This window comes from Enoplosus armatus, chromosome 3, assembly GCF_043641665.1.
Source record: "Enoplosus armatus isolate fEnoArm2 chromosome 3, fEnoArm2.hap1, whole genome shotgun sequence".
Lineage (NCBI taxonomy): Eukaryota > Metazoa > Chordata > Actinopteri > Centrarchiformes > Enoplosidae > Enoplosus > Enoplosus armatus.
The window spans coordinates 8,236,370-8,254,575 of record NC_092182.1 but is presented as its reverse complement, the minus strand read 5'-3'; the positions used below and the strand labels follow the sequence as shown (position 1 = coordinate 8,254,575).

Below are 18,206 nucleotides of genomic sequence, written 5' to 3'. Positions count from 1 at the left end.
TAACCTTCAACGCTCACTATCAAACACACGTCGTTAAAACTAGGGTTGATGTCGGACTTTAATGTCTAAATACTTCTCATTTTCTTTTCTGTTGTGCTTATTAAAGATGCACAGAGCTGCATCATTTCTACAGCATCCGATCACAATGCAGACTGCTCTACCAGTGACCTTTCTGTCCTGAAAGCTACCATATGTTTGGATAACACTAATGGCATCATCTAAATTAGCCATGACACATTTGTATACAAAAAATATTTCTATTGGATAAAAAATAACAAACGTTACATCAATATACATTTTATTTTTATTATTTACTCTTTTTAAAGATTTAATAGCTTGTTTTTTTCCAGATGTTCATATCTTACAATATCCTCAGATTCAGTCATTTGTAAAAACATTCATGAGGCATGTATAAAAAAAACAGGGCATCACCAAGTAGACAGATCAATCCACACACTTGCTCAGACATATACATAAAAATGTATGCAATTGTCCCTATGTATTTTACACATACATATACACATTTATATATAAAATACACTTTAAAAGTGTTGGTTATTTGTTCAATTTGTGGTCGTAATTGGGGTTTCTCTTTTCGATCGGTCATTATCATGAAAACTGGAGAAAAGTTCCATGTAGAAAAGGAAAACTATGATCGCCTGTGGCAGTCTTTCACAGAAAGACTTGAGGAAGGCAAAAACGTAACTCAAGCCTACCCTGCCTCTACCGAACAAGGAAAAAGAGCAGAATCACTCACTCCTTGGTACAAAACAAGAGGAAAAAAAAAAAGAAAGCTTTACAACTGTGACAACAAATGTATGTGCCTGCAGCACTCCAGGGTTGAGTTAAAAAATTCTCATTAGTTCTCTTTGCACCCTTTTTGCTGAATGGTTGAGAAGATAAAAGTGAGCCACTACAGATCTTCTCCCCAGTTCCTGCAGAGGAGTCCCAGGATGCAGTGATTAAAGGCTCCCCTATCTATCAATCAATCATATATGATGATACTTAACTTGCTACCAAAACTTTAAATCTTAGGGTTAATTCTCTAGTAACACCAGAACAGATGTAGATCAGGATTTTAACACCAGTAACGGGACAAATCTACTGAAAGCATTCTGGTTCAAGAGAACAGGAACTTAAGCAAAGGGCAAAAAGACAATATATCCTTCAAAAGAAGCCGATATAAACACCCCTGACCAACCAAATAAAGGTGGCAGAGAAACGGGAAAATAAATACAAACAAAGCAAATTAGAATATCAGCAGGGGGTATGCCTGTCAAATCACACAGAGTCAAAAAATAAAATATGCATTTGTTGGGATTAATTCATAGCAGAACAACACTGCATTTAGCAATCTTAATGTTTCTCCTTTACACCATCTCAGTGAGAAAAATATGAACACAAAGTCCCATTTTTGATTGGCTTCTTCGTTTTACTTCCGACAGGAGAAGAGAGAAGTTCTTTGTGATTGTTGTGGGACAGGACGGGCTGTTCCAACCAGCAAATATTCTCCACCAAACGTAACTGCACGCCGGTTCAGTCCTTCAAAGTGTATCGTCTCTTCAGTCCTTCTCCCGCTGTCCCTCTCTTTTATTGCCGTCCATTTCAGTGAGAGAATGAAAAGGAACTTTTTTTGGGAGAAAATTCCACAAGTATTTCACAAAGACTGTCCTTTATCACAGAGGATGCAGCAGTAAACACTATCCTTACATACAAAAACAAGCCAGCAAAAGACCACAGCCTAATCCCTGCGGGTTGGATGTACATGTTTAAATGATGAGAATATGTATTACTTTATTCTTAATGTTTTGCAAAACTCTTCTGAGTTAATTAGTGGCAGACTTTGCAGCTCTTGAGAAAACTACTAGTTAATTGTTTGTTCATTTTCATATAAAAAACTGAGTAGCTGAGGTGGAAGGAGCAAAGGAATAACTGGAGGAGAGGGGATAGTGTAATGGTGGACACAAAGATACACAACAACAATATTCAAAGCCGTGATACGGTGGGGGCAAGATCATGCTCCTGAGTCCACGTGTGAGCAAAACAGAGTGACAATTCAATGAGCAAGAGGGATACCAAAGACGGTGGAGTCAACAGACTGGAAGAGGGAGAGTAATGGAGGGACTGGTTAAGTAAAAATCTGGACGAGGATGTAGTGATAGAGTGATGGCGGAGACCAAGAGGCTAGCTCCACAGTCCTGCGTAGTTGCCGTGCAGGCCGGAACAGAGGGGTCCACCTGCTACAAACAGCTTGGTGCCAGAGTCGTCATAGCAGTGGGTGTACACGGCATTGGGGAAGGAATGAATGTCCGAGAAGTAACTCCTCCAAGTCTCATCGTGATTCTGAAGGCAATACAGAGAGGTGGAGAGCAGGAGAGAGGGAGGTGAGGAGAGAGGAAAGGAAACATTATGAAAACGCATGCAGTTTAGCACTTCATTCTTTCAAAAAAGGAGTAGTTATTGAAGACAAATAGACAAAAAAAAAGTGTGTACCAGCCAGCCTTTCCCTGTAGTGAGCTTGAGGATGCCATCTCCTGGGCACTTCCGGTACCCCCCGGATGGATTCAAAGGGTTCTCTAGGAATCTCTGGGCCCGGATGTCGTAGAAGAGGAGAGAACCTTGGCCGGTCCCCACTGTCACAATGTGCTCATAGAAACTCACTGAACGGATCCCTGAACAGACACAGACAGCTTAACTGCAAAGCTACTCAAACGTAAATATCAACATTCCCTGCTTGTTTGTGCTTTCCAGCTTAAAGGCTGCCCCACACAGTACTCTGACACACACGTTAGAAATAGAAAAATTACAAATGAATACGGCTTATCAATTCATTTCTTTAAACCAACTGGGTAAGGTATTAAACATCGTCATGAAGTAGTTTAGGGAGGCCAGCCGCTCTCTGCCCTTAGCGTCATTTAGAAGTTTACAGCTTACCGCTTCCTCTCTCCCTGGAATTGACGGACTTGATGCTGTGTGTAGGCTGCCGCGGATCCAGGAAGGAAACATGGGCCTGAGAACCCACAGCGTACACCGACCAGTCCTGTCCATATGCCAGACACACATTCTCTTTGCAGTGAGGCAGCTTGGTAGACAGTATCTAGAGGGAACACCATAGAATGTTAAATGACAAACAGTCACCCTGTTCACGATTACTTTCTATTAAGAGTTAGATGTATCACCCAAGTGTTAAGTATGAAAAGGAAATGCATCACATGGTCAAACTATGTTTTGCGATTTACCTTGCACAAGTTGTGCTCAGCTTTCCAGAGGTGGAAATAGCCATCCAAGGACACAGCACCTAGTTCCTGAAAAGGGAAAAACAACATGGGAGGACAGACGTAAATGACTGAAGCTGATGTGTATGGAGGCCAATAAACTTTTCACAAGAATTTAGTAAATTATCCTCAGCCTTCTGAATGATTTTAGAATCAAATATTCTTCCCCTGTAGGGTGGGAAAACACTCAAATATGTTATAAAATACAGGTATATACACAGCTTCCATTTTTTGCTAGCTCAGTGAGGCAACAAACAGCTCACGTCAAGAGTGAAGAATGGAAGAAGTGTATTTAGCCAGATTTTGATTAAGTGGAGGTGAGCAGGTCCTATGGATGTGATACTACTTAAAACAAAGCTCAAGCCATTCTTGTATAAACAGATAGGGTGGTAACCTACAACAGCAAATCCCTATATCACATACAAAAATAAAATTAAAATGGGCTAACCCATTAACCCTGAAATTAGCTCCTGGGCTCAAATGATCTCTTTCGCATATCCTGTGTTTTCCTGAAAACTGGCAGAAATATTTCACTGACAACACAATCACGAGGTTTCCCAACAGCTGATTCAGGATGAACCTTACATTGTGGTTGTTGTTGAAGGCCAGAGCACGGACTTTACAGTTGTATGGGTTGGTGTACTCCTTTGGGATGTCCTTGAGGGCACGGTGGGAGATGTGGGCGTAGGAGGGTACAGACTCCTCATTCTGACTGCGCTCCGCTTGGCTCATCACTTCCTCTGTCACCTCCCACAGGCCCATGGAGCCATCTCTGGACCCTAGGAATTCCAAAACAGAAGACATATCTAGGTATGAGCCTAGACTATTTGTGTTTCTACTAACTGCATACAAAAAGCGACAAACAGAATTGTCATATGTAGAGGGCATTGACTTAGAATCAGAAAACTTTGCACTAAACTAACTACTAACTTAGCCCATACAGACAACTCACCAGAAACCGCCATGTTGTCACTAATCCATGCTATGGAGAAGATCCAGTCATTGTGACCATCCTGAAAAAAACAAACGGTTACTATGTAAAAGCAAAAAGACTATTCTTACACAACCTTGTGTACTTCAGGTTGACTTGCTGAACAGCTAATGCTAAACAGTGGCTTGGCAACATTAACAAAATATACATCATGGTAATAAGGTTATCACCAGCCACAAAAATAACATTATGGCTGGTGCTCAGACAGTTCAATGTAGTTAGAAAAGAAATCAAAACAGAATAAATTACAGTCGGCCAAGAGTGGAACAGCAACCATAAGCCATAACTGGATGTCAGTAAATACAAAAAGATCCAAACCACTTACATCTCCAACACAAACAGGGTCTAGTGTGGGCAGCTGGTAGATTGCCAGGCTGTTGGGGTTGTCTCCTCCGGTGGCTAGCAACGTTCTGGAGGGGTTGAGTTCAATAGCGTGGATCCCACAGCCCTGCTGGTCCAGCCGGGAACGAGAGGCTCCTGTGGGGTGGTAATGCCGCCCCGCCACCACTGCACCCACCACCCCAGACCCTCCACCCTGACACTCCCGGTCCTTCAGCATGGGAATGCGTGTTATCTGCCCCGTCAGGACGTCGGCTACAAAAAGCTGTGGGTAAAAGACGGAAAGACATCTGGTTAGCCTACCAGGTTCAGCAGTTAATACAAAGCGAAATCCTGAGCTAGAACTATTCAGATAAGCGTTGGGGTGTGTGTCCAGTGGTCTGATTGAAACACCTAAGATGACAATATTCACCAAATAGAAACATGTAAGAAACTAAATCATGGATATTACTCTAATGTTAAAATTACTTTTTGAATGAACACTGACCGCTCTGCATGATAGACAGTCCAAAATTGATATTTTCTGGAAATACTAGTGCATGAAATAAGTTTGCATTCATAACAAAAGTAAATTAAAAGATTAACAGCTAATTCAGCTCTATTACTTGCATTATACTTATTTCGACTGATATTAACCTTTAGGCATGCAACCTGGTTATGGTGTCTACATGACAGACAATAATCTAAGAATTGCCTTTCTCTGTTTATACAGCATACATCCGCAACATATTTGAGTGCATGTAATCTTACTGATTAAGTGATAGTACTCTCAGATTAACTGAAAATATATGGGAATGCCTAACCAAGAAATGCAGGTAGGTAACAAAATGACATCTCACCGTGTTGCACTTGGTCCCACACACCACCTGCCTGTGGTTGAGCCACTGTGAGGCAAACACCTTGTTGAGTCGCCCCAGAGAGAACTCCCTCTCCTTGAGGATGCCAGGGAGCCTGCCGGCTGCGAAGCCCCGCAGGCTCCGCTGGAGCCGCAACTCGTGCTGCTGTTGAGGTCTGAACTCCCGCCCCCGGAGGGCACATACCACTGAGCGCCGACTGCACCACCACTGCTGGGCATGACGTGATGAACAAGAAACACGGCTCCGCTTGTGTGGTGCCTGACACCAGCCCAGCTGAGGAAAGAGAGGGGAAAAAGGTCAAACACCAGAAGAATTTCTGCGGGAAAAGCACATGACTTTTGTCAAGTCCAAAGCCAACAATTATTAGCCTACAATTGAGTTAATTAATGATATGAATAAAAGTAAGTCTTAAAATAAGATGATGTAATTGCATCGCATTTTTTCTTTTTCAGCTTTCTTAATCCCCATTTCAGCATCACAAACTGTCTGTGAGCCATACCCATCCCCCAGAGGACTGAGGACACATATCTGTAGCTCACTGATACAGACTTAAGAGCCTTAGTGGATCATGGAAGTATTACAGTAAAAACACACACATGCACAACCTCACTGACACTTTATCAGGCTGGGTCAATACAGGCCTAGCGCTCACAGAAGCACTGAATTTGATACAACATCCCGCTCAGGTATAATAGAGGTGCGAACATCTATTGTTAATCAGCAGACCTCATAAGTCCTACTGACTGCATTATCATTGGTCAGGGACACAACAAAATGTATTTCACACACACACACACACGCACACATGCTAAAAGGTATACAGGCAGAGTCACATCAGGCACACCAGTCACATTTTGTTTGTCCATCAGTACATCCATTTATGGGCAAATAAAAATCAAACTTGGTTCACAGCACAGCTTTTAAAAATTATATTTCAGTTTATTGTGTCAATGTTTCATTTTGCATTGGTTTTATAGATATATGTAAGCACACAACAAAAGCTAATACACTATTACTGTAAAAGAATAGCAATTTGTCAAAATGGTAAAATAATATTATCTGGGAATCCCTAAAAATGAAAGATGTAACATATAAACTGTTAGAACAGCTAGTCTACTCCCAAGACATAGACATTTGGAAACATTCAGGGGTCCCAGACCAACATTTCCTTCTAACAGAGGTATACACCAATTGCTAATCATTGTTTTGTTCCAACTATTTTGATTGCTTACATAGAAACTACCAGATGTATCTGAATTTACATCACAATAAAACATTACTGTTGATTATAAACACTGGCCTAATTATTCATACCCATCATAAGTTGTACTACAGTCCTGGGCCAGTCCTTGTAATCTTTGATAGTTTTGTCTGATGTGGGTCATTAATAGACTGAAAATTGGGACTGTTTATAGTAATGTGGATGTGGTCTAATTCTACTAGTGAATGATGGTGGCCTCACGTGCCCAAGGCATGCCTTGACATTGTTGACATACAATGCAGTAGAAGCACAATATTTTCAATGCCAACCAATTTGTGGTTTCACTCAAAGCATATTTTGTCAACAGCTTGGCTCAGGACTGACTGAATAGGAAAGATCTTCTTGCTGATGAGGAACGTTGTCAATTCGGCAAAGGTCCATTTCATTCGTGGACAAGCCAATCTACGGCTATAAGTTAGCTAGTCAACTGTTAGTTAACGTTTCACCTAGCTAACATTAACGTTGGCTAAATAGCTACAGCTATGCCTAACAATTCACTACTATAAAGGCAAATTCATCAGTGATGATTAACGTTTTTCTAGATGGGGACTAGAGAGTGACATTTAATGACCCCAACCGAACAAGGGACTGTCAACGTTAAATACCCGCGAGAAGGTGATTTAATCGTGAAAACAATTAAATAACAGCCCTAATAAGATGAGATAGCTATCCTTTTGGCTAACATTAGCTATCGTACTAATAACGGACTGCCGTTGGCTAACGCCATGCTAACATTAACGTTAGTGGGTACTGACTTTTAAACAGAAACACGCTGTATTATTGTTTAAATACGACCACAATTGTGATTGCTCGGAGTATGTTTTGTCCATATAGTGTAATATATTGTAGTGGTTAATCTTTTAAAATGTCATCAATATTTTGCCTCTGACGTAGCTTATATCAGCTAAACCTGGCTAGCACAGTGCTAGTTAGCATGCTAACACAACTGACTAGCTAGCTAATATGGATCCGCACCGGTTTCCGCCTACCTGTTGTTGGTCCTTGGGCTCTCCTGCCTTCCTTTTCCTGCTAACTGTTTTTCTCGCCATAATCTGATACACACAGTTCCCTCACCCACATGGAGGGTAAAAGTGACGCTGGACACTGGATCATATAATGGCGATATGCTATTTTGTTCCTTGGCCCTCTCTGGCAGCGTCCGATGACGAAGAAGGGCGATCACATACGGGAGAGGTTGGTTAGTCGCTGGTTAAGATTGTCGCTGAGTTACTATCGTTAGCTTGCCTCCTAGGCTCCCAAATAATACTTCACTCAGGCCGTACAACCTATTCAGTTTCGACAGAGTCGCTAGCTACTGCCAGAGGGTTCACACTCTCTTTTTTCCTGCCAAGTCGCGTCAGCAACGGCGAAAGCATTGAGTAGCGCGCAGCCGCACTCAAATTAAACATCAACAAAAACAAGGTCGTACGTGAACGCGAGCGTCATGCGTGCTCGTTCACGTCAGCCGCGTGAGTCCATTGATCAGTTGATGATGATTCTCTCTCTGTTTTAACAACATATTCTTTTGTTTCGGTGACAGAAGTCATAGTAAAATTGAGCAGTTTTATACTACTAATCTTATTATATTATGTACATTTAATATACACAAATGTAAATGAAATAATAGTAAGCTTTTATTTTTCAGTAGAATGTCAGGCAATGTATACATACAATCAAATCATAAGCTATCAAAACTTTGTGCTCTCTTAAAAAATAGTTTTAATATATGATTCACAAAAATAATCAATATTTAAATATGATTCTATTGGGCTATGTTCTGTCTGTTATTTATGCGACATCCCCTGGTATGTTATAATTGTTACTGTGAACATTGAGGATTTCTAGTAGACTGAAGGGAAGAAATCATACATCTTAATATTATATAGTTTGCTGGATTTTGCTGAAGATGGTTGACATAGAAATTTGAATTTACAGAGATGACTGGGCACTATGTAAGACCTTAATTCAGATCCTTTAACAGACATTATACACGACTTTGTAATCTTATGTTTATTAACCCTGGTGAGCTCAGGCAGACCGAATATGGCCTCTATACTAATGCATAATCGTCTTTTTTACTGCTGACCAGGCCACACAGATGGATGTTTCCAGTTGCCACTAACAATACCTGGATGGACAATCATCTGTATTGTTGCTGTCTTGTCAACTGAACAGAGAGAATAAAAATGCATTTGCTATAGAAGATAGAAAACAAGGAGCGGGAGAATTGTACTTCTTCACCAGCTTCATGTCAACACATCTAACCTGTTGTGACCATGCTTGAGAAAATATAATAATAATAATAATATCAAATTAAGCTCAAAAAGCAACACCAGCAACGATCAACAGTCTCACCACTGAAAAGATGTGCACATTTAATCATGTGGTTTTCCAAATCATTGAAGAGGAAACTGAACATTTTGCAAATCACATGTCAGGAGCTCGGGAAAGAACACTCAACTCACCCACCTTTTATTATACCATTACGATATTTCAATGTTCACTAGGTTCATTAGTGCCCCATGTTCAATTATGTGGTGACTTAAAAGTGGACCTGACATATAAACCCTTAAACATGATGCCCTAAATAATGAGAGCTTAGTTGTGTTTCATCCCCACACAACTAGAAGATTGTAACAGAAATGGAAGGAGGCATTGATGGAAGAAGTCCAGAACCTGCTATACTGTATTCAGTCCAACGTGTGTGGCTGTCAGAGGAGAGGCAAGTGGACATCAACTTGCTTTATGTATGATTAAGGAAACCACACTTGAGCTATGTAAGGCGAAGACAATAATACCACTTATGTGTTTGTAGAGTAAGAGTACCTTTCTTCTTTATCACAGTAAATCAAGAAGGAAGGCAATTAAAAACAGAACTGGGTGAAAACACTGTTGATTACGTCATCCAGATACCAGTCAAAACACTGGCTTAAATAAGGATACTAGGTCTAATCTGCATGTTATTTGCCTGCACCAGGCACTGTCCTAACCAAAAATTAGCACAAAAAAAAATGGATTGAAGGACAGAATCACGACGATGTGCGTCACTTACGCAAACACTGAGATGTTTGTTGTTTTTAAATGATGTCTGTATTGGCAATAAGCCACACTATAACTAGATTGGTCAAACCCACGGTTGTTCTAAAAAAAGATTGGTGGTTAGACTTTTTTTTTGTCTTATGTTCAACAATTGCAAAAAAGTACTGGACCCGCCCCAAGCAAAGTGCCAGTTTGCAGAGTCACATTTTGCTAACTTTAAGCCCTTAATCTGTTACCATGCCTATCACAATCCCCATCAGTACCACAGAGCTCAAGATTATGGACATTTCTGCCACCTTTGCCCTTAGTGCAACAGAGCATATGTAGCATGGAACTCTGGAGGTCCATTAACACATATTATCAAAATAAATGATCATGGTCTTCTTTTAGACATTTATACCCAATCAACATGTGAAAATGCTATTGACATGTTTTTACTTTCCATTTAAGACTGTGTAGATACCAACAAACCTAAAATCAAGATGAACACTTATTTCACATTACACATGAGAAAAAGAGGGGACAAGTCACCAAACTAAAGTCATGTTTGATTAGATTTTGTGGCATGAAATGCAATAACAGAGAATACATGGCAGAAATCACATCTTAACTTCCAGCAAGGCTTGAAGACCACTCCTTATCTCACAACAATTGCTTGAGGCTCAAAGTGCCAGTCAACAGTCACACAATATGAAATGTCTCTATTGCACTGTGATGTGGCTGCAAAAACAGCCCTCACTTAATTTTTGTTTCTTTTAACCACTCACTCTTTTCCAGTCTGCAAACAGAAGTCCATGACAGTTAAAAGCATCACTTTTGTCAGTTAACATATCTTACATTATCATATCAAACTTTATGTTTAAATGAAAGTATCAGTGTACTATTTTAAATAAGTTGATAATTATGAAAGGTGTGCCTGTGCCTGTGCAGTGTGTGACACATCAGTGCCAGTGGGTTATGGGATATTTCTTATTGTTTCCTACAGAGGAACACTCCCCATTTCTCCCCACTCCTTTAACAGGTCATTCCAGTGCAGGTCAAAGAGCGTACTGGGCCAGTAGTATCTCTTAAGTTCTGAGTTATAATGGCTAAGGATCTATTACAACAGAAAGCAAAGAAATGGAATCTTCAAAGTGACATGAAAAAGTGCCCAAATGAACAGAAAATGAATGAAAGAATAAAGTTGAACAGAACTAGGTGCAGGGCACCAGAGCAGAGAGGGCACTTCTTTAGAGTCAGTTGTCTGTGTGGCAACTGGGCCTTTTGTTTTTTATCTTTTTGTTTGATTTTTCATGTTAGTTGGTTCAGTTTGAAGAGGGCCTTCTCAAGAACCCCAATCCCCTCCACCATTTACTAGGTCTGCACTGAGCAGTGGAAGATGGAAGCTTAGTTTTTGGGGAGTTTCAAGAGTTCATACTGCTCTTTCTGTGATGCAAACTGTCATCAGCTCCCCATTCGGTCCTGCAGTGCCTGCAGTCAGATAAACACTTCCAAGTGGAAGCAAATAAGAATGGCATCAAAACGCCACAGCCCAATTATTCCAGCTTCTCCTTTCCAGCTCAGACATTCTTCCCATTCTTAAATACCCTAGCAGTACCAAATCCTAGAAGCTAACCCCAGGATTTCTTAGAATAAAAAACACCACCACGAAGTATTGTTACACTTTGACCCCCTCCACTCTAGGCACACAGTCTTTAAGAAGTGCTGAGACACAATACGTTTTAGCACAGAGAGAAATATAACTGTCTCCCAGCTGCCCCTTCCACAGCCAAGGCAAGGGCGGGGCATGGTGTGATAGGGTAGGCAGAAAGAAAGGGGCTGTGTTGGGGAGTAGCGGGAGGCAAACCCAGGGCTGGGCTTTGGTTGGCTGGTTAGCTCGGCTCAGCTAGCTGCAGCCCGAGCCATCAGGTCCTCTAGAGCCTTGTCCTGATCATTGTTGTGGACCAGCAGCACCTCCTTGATGGCATCCCGCTCAAATCCCATTTCGCCAAATCTTGACATTAGCTCAAGGAACTGCAAGGCCTGGGAAGGATGAAAAAAATAATACAACAAATGATATAATCTTCTGATATATACACACACACACTTTGGCAAAATTATTAAAAGGTATTATTATTAACACACAAACACAATGCATGTTCTCAAGATGTTCAGTTAACTAATAGAAAATTTGTACAAACCTTTTCCTCCGAGCATTGATACATCTCTAAACATTCCTCCACTGCACTTGCATCGAAGCCCCGCTCACACAGACGTCCATGGACAAACATATAGTCCAGCACCTTAGACACACAATAAGTACGTTTATTATGTGTCTGCTTTTAACATTTTAACACGTCACATTGATAATTAAGCTTCAATTCGACATAACATAAACCGTCCGACCAATATGTATATTTTAAGAAAACAATAAACCATTATATTGTGGGTTTAAATGAATTGATGGTGATGTCTTGTAGGGTCCTCTTTTTGCTGTGCCTTAAATCTTAGAAGTTAGTGGTGTCCAATACTAGTTAATAATTTAAAACCAGTCCATAGAATTGATTATATTTTTCTTTTATCCCACATCTACTGCTATAACTAACTACTATAATCATGTGACCATGGTTGGATAGGTCATATATTTAAGTATTAGCTGAACAGATCACAGAAATGTATCTATTGCCATAACTTTTGAGACAACAGACAGTATGATGCAACAACTTTATTTCAATTCAAGGCTATATTTACAGATGTACAGCATTGATGCTTCACTGAATGTAATTACACACACAAACAACTGTTAAGCATGTCGGACAGTGCATATGCTAGGAATCCAGATTTCTGCGCATTGGTGTGAGAGGGAGTCGCACCTGCTCCACGTTCTGCCCTTGTCTCTGCATGGCCCGTAGGACACCCTCATAAGAGTAGCCCATGCCCACAAGGGTTTCCACACACTGACGCTCACTGGGGGTCATGCTGAGCAGGGCTCCACCACACGGCAGACCAGCAGATCCTGACCCTGGGTTGACCTAGTGTAAAAACATGAGTCAATGTCAATAAGGTTCCTGAGATTCCTTATTTACCATCATTGGCTAATCTACATCACTATATCTCACACCAACTATGGACAATATTACACTGTCAGGTATGCAGTAGGTAATCTCATGCTCACCGGTTTTGGTACGCCACTCTTGGTGTGGCCGGTTGGCTCAGGGGCAACAATAACTTGGGTCTTGGGTATGGTCAGCGGGCTGCCATTGGGTAAGTTCTGTCGGGTAGAAGGGATGGGTGCGGGAAGTGGCCTGTACCTCATTGGCTCTGGGTCACCAGAATCAGAGAGCTTGGGAAAAGTGAGAGAGCGGATGTTACAGGGTCGATCATCTGTGTCAAACCCCGCTCTCCCAGGATGCCCAACTCTGTCCATGTCCAGCAAGGCAACCAACCCGTTGGGTTTATGGGTAAAGCCAGGTTTGGCTGTGACGCTGGTGTTGGTGCTGGGAGGAGATGGGCTGTTTCGACGCGACGCTGACCCTATCTGGGAAACCTCTGGTGGGGATATGGAAGGAGGAGGTTGAGGTTGGGGCTGGCTCTGGAGGATGTTCCTGAGCTCCTCCTTATCGTCCAAAGTTTTGAGCTCGAGCTTGTCAAAGGGGTCCTCTTCCCGCTCAAAGTCAGCTAGGTTGAGGCTGTGCAGCTGGGGAGTGCTAGGCTGGGTTTTCCTGGGGCCAAGGCTTGGGGCAGGCAGTGGAGTGAGGATGGCGTTATGGCTCAGCCCCGCTAGGACGGGGTTCAATGCTGGTGGTAGAAGGTCCTGATCCTCTGCAGCAGACCGGGGTTTCTTCCCTCCACCACTATCAATGTCCTGGGCCTGTGCCAAACACTCCCTGCTCTCTGCCTCCTGCTTGGCTGCTGCCTCTTCTGCTCTGGCCTCTGCTGCTCTGGCCTCAGCCAGTTCAACCCCCCAGCGCACACTTCGCCTCTCCAGAGAAAAGTCATACTGTTGACACCGTAGTAAGAGGAAGAATAGGGGTGATGGGCAAAGAAAGCACATAGAGTAACAGAGAAAATGATAAAATTAGAATAAGAGCTACATGATATTACAACTCCAGCTTAACAGATAAACGTCTAAAGAACTTGCACAACATAATTTGACCAGGTATGCTGAACACCTAGCAACAGCTGAAATAACTTCAGGGACTAAATTGTCAGCATGCGCTTCACTGTGCTGCTCTATTACTATAAGCTAAGCATCTAAAAATGATGCCCTCTCTCTGGTCTCAAGCATGACTACATATGACCAGAAACATGATGTTGAACCCATAATCATCCGTGCCATAATATTGTGGGTCAGCACGGTTCAGCACTGCTGCAAAGATGTTGCTGAGATGCATATACATGCAGCATACCACAGCTGACACCAGTGCAAAATCAACATCTTTCCTGTACCTGACTGACCTGTGTGTCCACCAGCAAAGAGCCACAGTCTGGAGGACAGAAACCGACAGGCAGCCCCACTTTGGCTGGGCAGCGGAATTTTTCATTGATCTTGAAGGGAACGTCATCAAGGTAGCTGGTGGGTCCTGTGTACAAAAAAACCCCAAAACAAAGTAAGCATACATTAGAAAAATAGACACTGAAACTACAAGCACTAGCAAACCTTGAACCTACACTTCACTGACAACTCAAAACATCAGTGTAGTCAAGCAGTGAAACAAGGTAGTATTAAAAATAGGCCCTCACCATTGTTGTAAGCATCTGATCCTGACTTCCTCGCAGCCATTTAGAGACTCTGAAAACAGACATGAGCACACCAGGTGTAAAGTTAAACCAGAGGCGTTTAGAAAGGAGATGGCCCAACTTAAGAGTAATTTCCTGTATCAGTGTCATGTGGGTTTCGCCACTGCCCCGCTCATTTAGGAGACTAGTGGCAGGTCCTGAAACTATTCACTCCAATGGGAGATGTGAACGTGAGCACAGATTATGACCGATTCTTTCGTCCTGTAGTTACCGAAGTAAATATTGGACCCATTATTCACAAGCCACATAACACTATTATCATTATTATTTAACTGTTTTTGGAGGGGGGTGGAAGACAATATTATTAGACTGATAAAACGAGCAGCAAAATAAGCAGTTGGGAAGAGATCACGCCCACTTAGGATACAGGAAGTGTATACCATTTCATATCATTGACACAGCTTGTAATGCGCCATCTTCTGTTATAGAGTATCTTTGGTTAAACAGCAGGAGTGCTGAGGTTTTTAATTGACAAAGAGACTTGATAATTACAAGCCATAAGTAAATGTATCTTAAAAAACACACTATGGTGCAACAGTGTGAAAACAGCCCAAGGTGGATTTCCCCAGCCATTGTTCCACCTGCCTTCAGACGTGACCTTTTGTCTGACACAGAGTAGTTTCTAATATTTACAGCGTGTCTTTCGCTGAGAAATTGGTCCTACTGAACTGAACGCTATCGCAAGCTGTCCGTGCTATTCAAATTAAAATTCTTAATTATCCCATTGGCTTTGTACATTCCACTGCTCTGGATCTCAAGTCACATAATCCCGTTATTTGGTCATGCCATGCAACAATGCCTGACATTATCAACATAGAGAAGCCACTGTTTTCATGTCCGATGAACACATAACTTTGATCTGTGTGCTGATGTGGACCAATAGATAGATTTGATCCAGTTGCACAGCTGAAAGGGGCTGATTTGTTAGTAAAAGGTGCTTAAAGCTCCAATAAGCTAAATTTAAAATAAACACTGAATCAAATGGCCCACTGATATATGATCGGTTTGCTAGTAATGCCTACACCACTGAAAATCAACACCCAACTCTACATCTCGTTGCATCGTTCAGCTCTTTGCTTTTGTGTGCTTGCTCATTTGATTAAATCACAATCTCACCAATCCCCCATATGAGACTATAGCCTGCCATTTCACAAAACCCACTCAGCACAAAATACCACTGAGACAAAGAAAAATGTATGGCTGGTGAAGAAATTTAAACATCAAGCAAGCCAAAGATGGACAGATACTTTTCTCAGGAATTTGTGGGGTCAGACTAGTGCTCAAAGGCAAGTAGATATTGGTCTTGGATTCACATGACTACGTCAGGATGACCGGGTTGCTCTGTTTCTAGTGGACATGTAGGTGGGAAACAGGTTACTTACACATTAGCCATAAGCAAGTGATAATCAAATAGTATAATGCTTGATGATTCAGTGAGTTTATTTTGTAGTATATCTGCTGCCCCAATTTTCTGAAAGTGCTTAATGCAGCTGTGATGATGCTTTAATTCACTCATATATTAACTTATACTTACAGATTAACAGTTTCACTAATTACCAGTAAAAATGCACTATATGTATTAGTAGTAAACAAAAAAACACCAAAGGGAGACCAATAATATGTGTGTATGGGCATTAAAATATGGTTATGTGATTCATTATGGTCCCGTTGAAGTTGATGGTATTAGACATAAAAACCCTGTAATCCGTCTATCCCTACTGGAAATATTGCTTCATTATGTACCTTCTGAAAATGGCAAAATTAGTTGCAATACACAGTAGTCCTTAATACACTGCACTCTGCTAAATATTACCAGGCTGTTCAAGAGAGTGATCAGCAGTACACGTGGAAATCTATAATATTGAACACATTAATGTAAAAATGCAAACCTACAGACAGGTTACTTGTACTACACTAACTTGGGAGCTGTACACGTCCTTTAACCCCAATTTTGAGTTTAGTCAAAATAGTCTGACACTGGACTAACACTCTGGCTAATCATGTGTGGAAATGCGCCTAATATGATCTGGAAGTATCTCGTGATCAGAGGTATCTCCTGAGCGTCAACTCGTTTTAATGTAGTAGTTGCCCTATAACTTAGTAGCTTATAGAACTTATGAATAAAGTTACACAATACAACATACCTCCAACACAAGTTGCTGTTCTCCGTAGCTAACAACTTAGCGAGAACTCATTGTTTGAGTACAGACAAGTCAAGTTAGTATTAATTTTCCAGATATCAAAGACAACCACAACAGCACAGGATAACTCGCCACGGTAGTTGTTAGGTTAGTTAATTTAGGGGATCTGAACTGCTTATAACTTAAAACGATAGCGAAAGCGTCGCAGTAACTTTAACCGTTACGTTAGTTCATCACATTTTCAAGTATGTTTACATTAAAATAGCAAATGTCAAGGCTCCCAGCTGTCACGTATGGCTCGTAATATCGAACTGAAGTACGTTAGCTAGCTAACGTTACCTAAGTTATGATAGCGTTAATTAGCAACAAGCTAGCCTATAACTATCTTTGGTTACTCCTAGCTCAACGCGCTAACAGCAAACATACAGTGACAGTTCAGCTAAGAAGTCAACGTCGGGTATGACATTACTTGGTGTAAGTGGAATATTATGGTCAAATAAATGTATTCACTGACAATCAACACAAGTCGAAGGCTAATGTTTACTTGGAAAAGCTATCGTTCATGCTAATACGCTTGGCTTCGCTAGTGGCCTGACTGTAACGTTATGTGGCTGGATAGGATAGACTGCTGTCTCTGCTGCCACCGCCCCTGAAACAAAAGAGAGCTTCCGTATAAACACAGACTCGTCTCACCTGTATCTGCCCTGTCTTGTTCTTTCAAAATCCAAACGACGTCTCGTCACGGTCACGGCACTCAAATTTAAACTATTCTCCGAGTGAGTTTTATTTATACTGAAATCTCTTTCCTGCTTCAGCGTGGGACGCCATCTTGATTTGTCAAGCTCCCTTCCCCTGGTTCCTGTCTGACGTCACTCACCTACATGACGTCAGAACATCGCCACAACCAGCTGTGTGACTCAATGGTGTTAGCATCCTGGTGGATACTGTTTTTAAAGAGAGGTAGCAAAACCAGTGCCTCTCATTATTCAAATCAAGTGTTAATGATAATGTTATTGGCATTGTAGCAACCCACTCAATGTGATGCATGGAAGAAAAACAAGAAGCATACATAAAACTTTATTGAAGGCAAAGACAGCTACTAGTGGGTTACTAATAATATAAAATACAAATACATTTTTAATAAAGAAGTGCACATTTACTTGTTTCATGCATTCAAAAGACCTGGGGCAGGCAAAGTTTATTAATTTGTATTGCATGTGATCTTTATTGTAGTATTTGTTAGAAAAACAGAAAGAGGCTGACCCATGATGATGATGATAATGATAGCAATAATGATTAAGTGAAATCCTGTCATCAAAGAGTTGATTAGGGGAAACATTAAATTGCCTCACACCAATTTTTAAGCTGCCCTTTAATGAAATTCTCTCCAGTACTGTGTTTTCTGTGGACTGTTTTCATACTCTCCTGCTACAAATGTTAAAATCAGCTTTACAAAGAGACAGATTGCAAATTTCTATGGTTGCATTCTTTCTTGTCTTTAAAAAGGTCACAACTAACAACCTG

The 18,206-nt window shown here is 41.2% G+C and overlaps 2 protein-coding genes across 3 annotated transcripts; both read right to left on the bottom strand.

Moving 5' to 3' along the window:
* Window positions 1-297: 297 nt before the first annotated feature.
* Window positions 298-8,074, bottom strand: dcaf12 (DDB1 and CUL4 associated factor 12). The gene is made up of 9 exons (XM_070902635.1): window positions 7,713-8,074; window positions 5,445-5,735; window positions 4,592-4,870; window positions 4,228-4,288; window positions 3,861-4,054; window positions 3,240-3,305; window positions 2,935-3,097; window positions 2,494-2,672; window positions 298-2,343 (listed from the first exon to the last, which is right to left on the bottom strand). The coding sequence occupies exons 1-9, from the start codon at window positions 7,770-7,772 to the stop codon at window positions 2,185-2,187; spliced, it is 1,452 nt and encodes a 483-aa protein (XP_070758736.1). The 5' UTR covers window positions 7,773-8,074; the 3' UTR covers window positions 298-2,184.
* A 1,007-nt stretch (window positions 8,075-9,081) lies between these two features.
* Window positions 9,082-17,508, bottom strand: ubap1 (ubiquitin associated protein 1). Of its 2 annotated transcripts, none has more exons than XM_070903196.1 (7): window positions 17,376-17,508; window positions 14,485-14,533; window positions 14,191-14,324; window positions 12,917-13,741; window positions 12,615-12,773; window positions 11,943-12,044; window positions 9,082-11,784 (listed from the first exon to the last, which is right to left on the bottom strand). In XM_070903196.1, exons 2-7 carry the CDS (start codon window positions 14,522-14,524, stop codon window positions 11,644-11,646), a joined length of 1,401 nt encoding a protein of 466 aa, XP_070759297.1. In that variant the 5' UTR covers window positions 14,525-14,533; window positions 17,376-17,508; the 3' UTR covers window positions 9,082-11,643. The 2 variants fall into 2 exon arrangements, with proteins under 2 accessions (XP_070759297.1, XP_070759298.1); XM_070903197.1 differs by having other exon boundaries at window positions 14,200-14,324.
* Window positions 17,509-18,206: the final 698 nt, after the last annotated feature.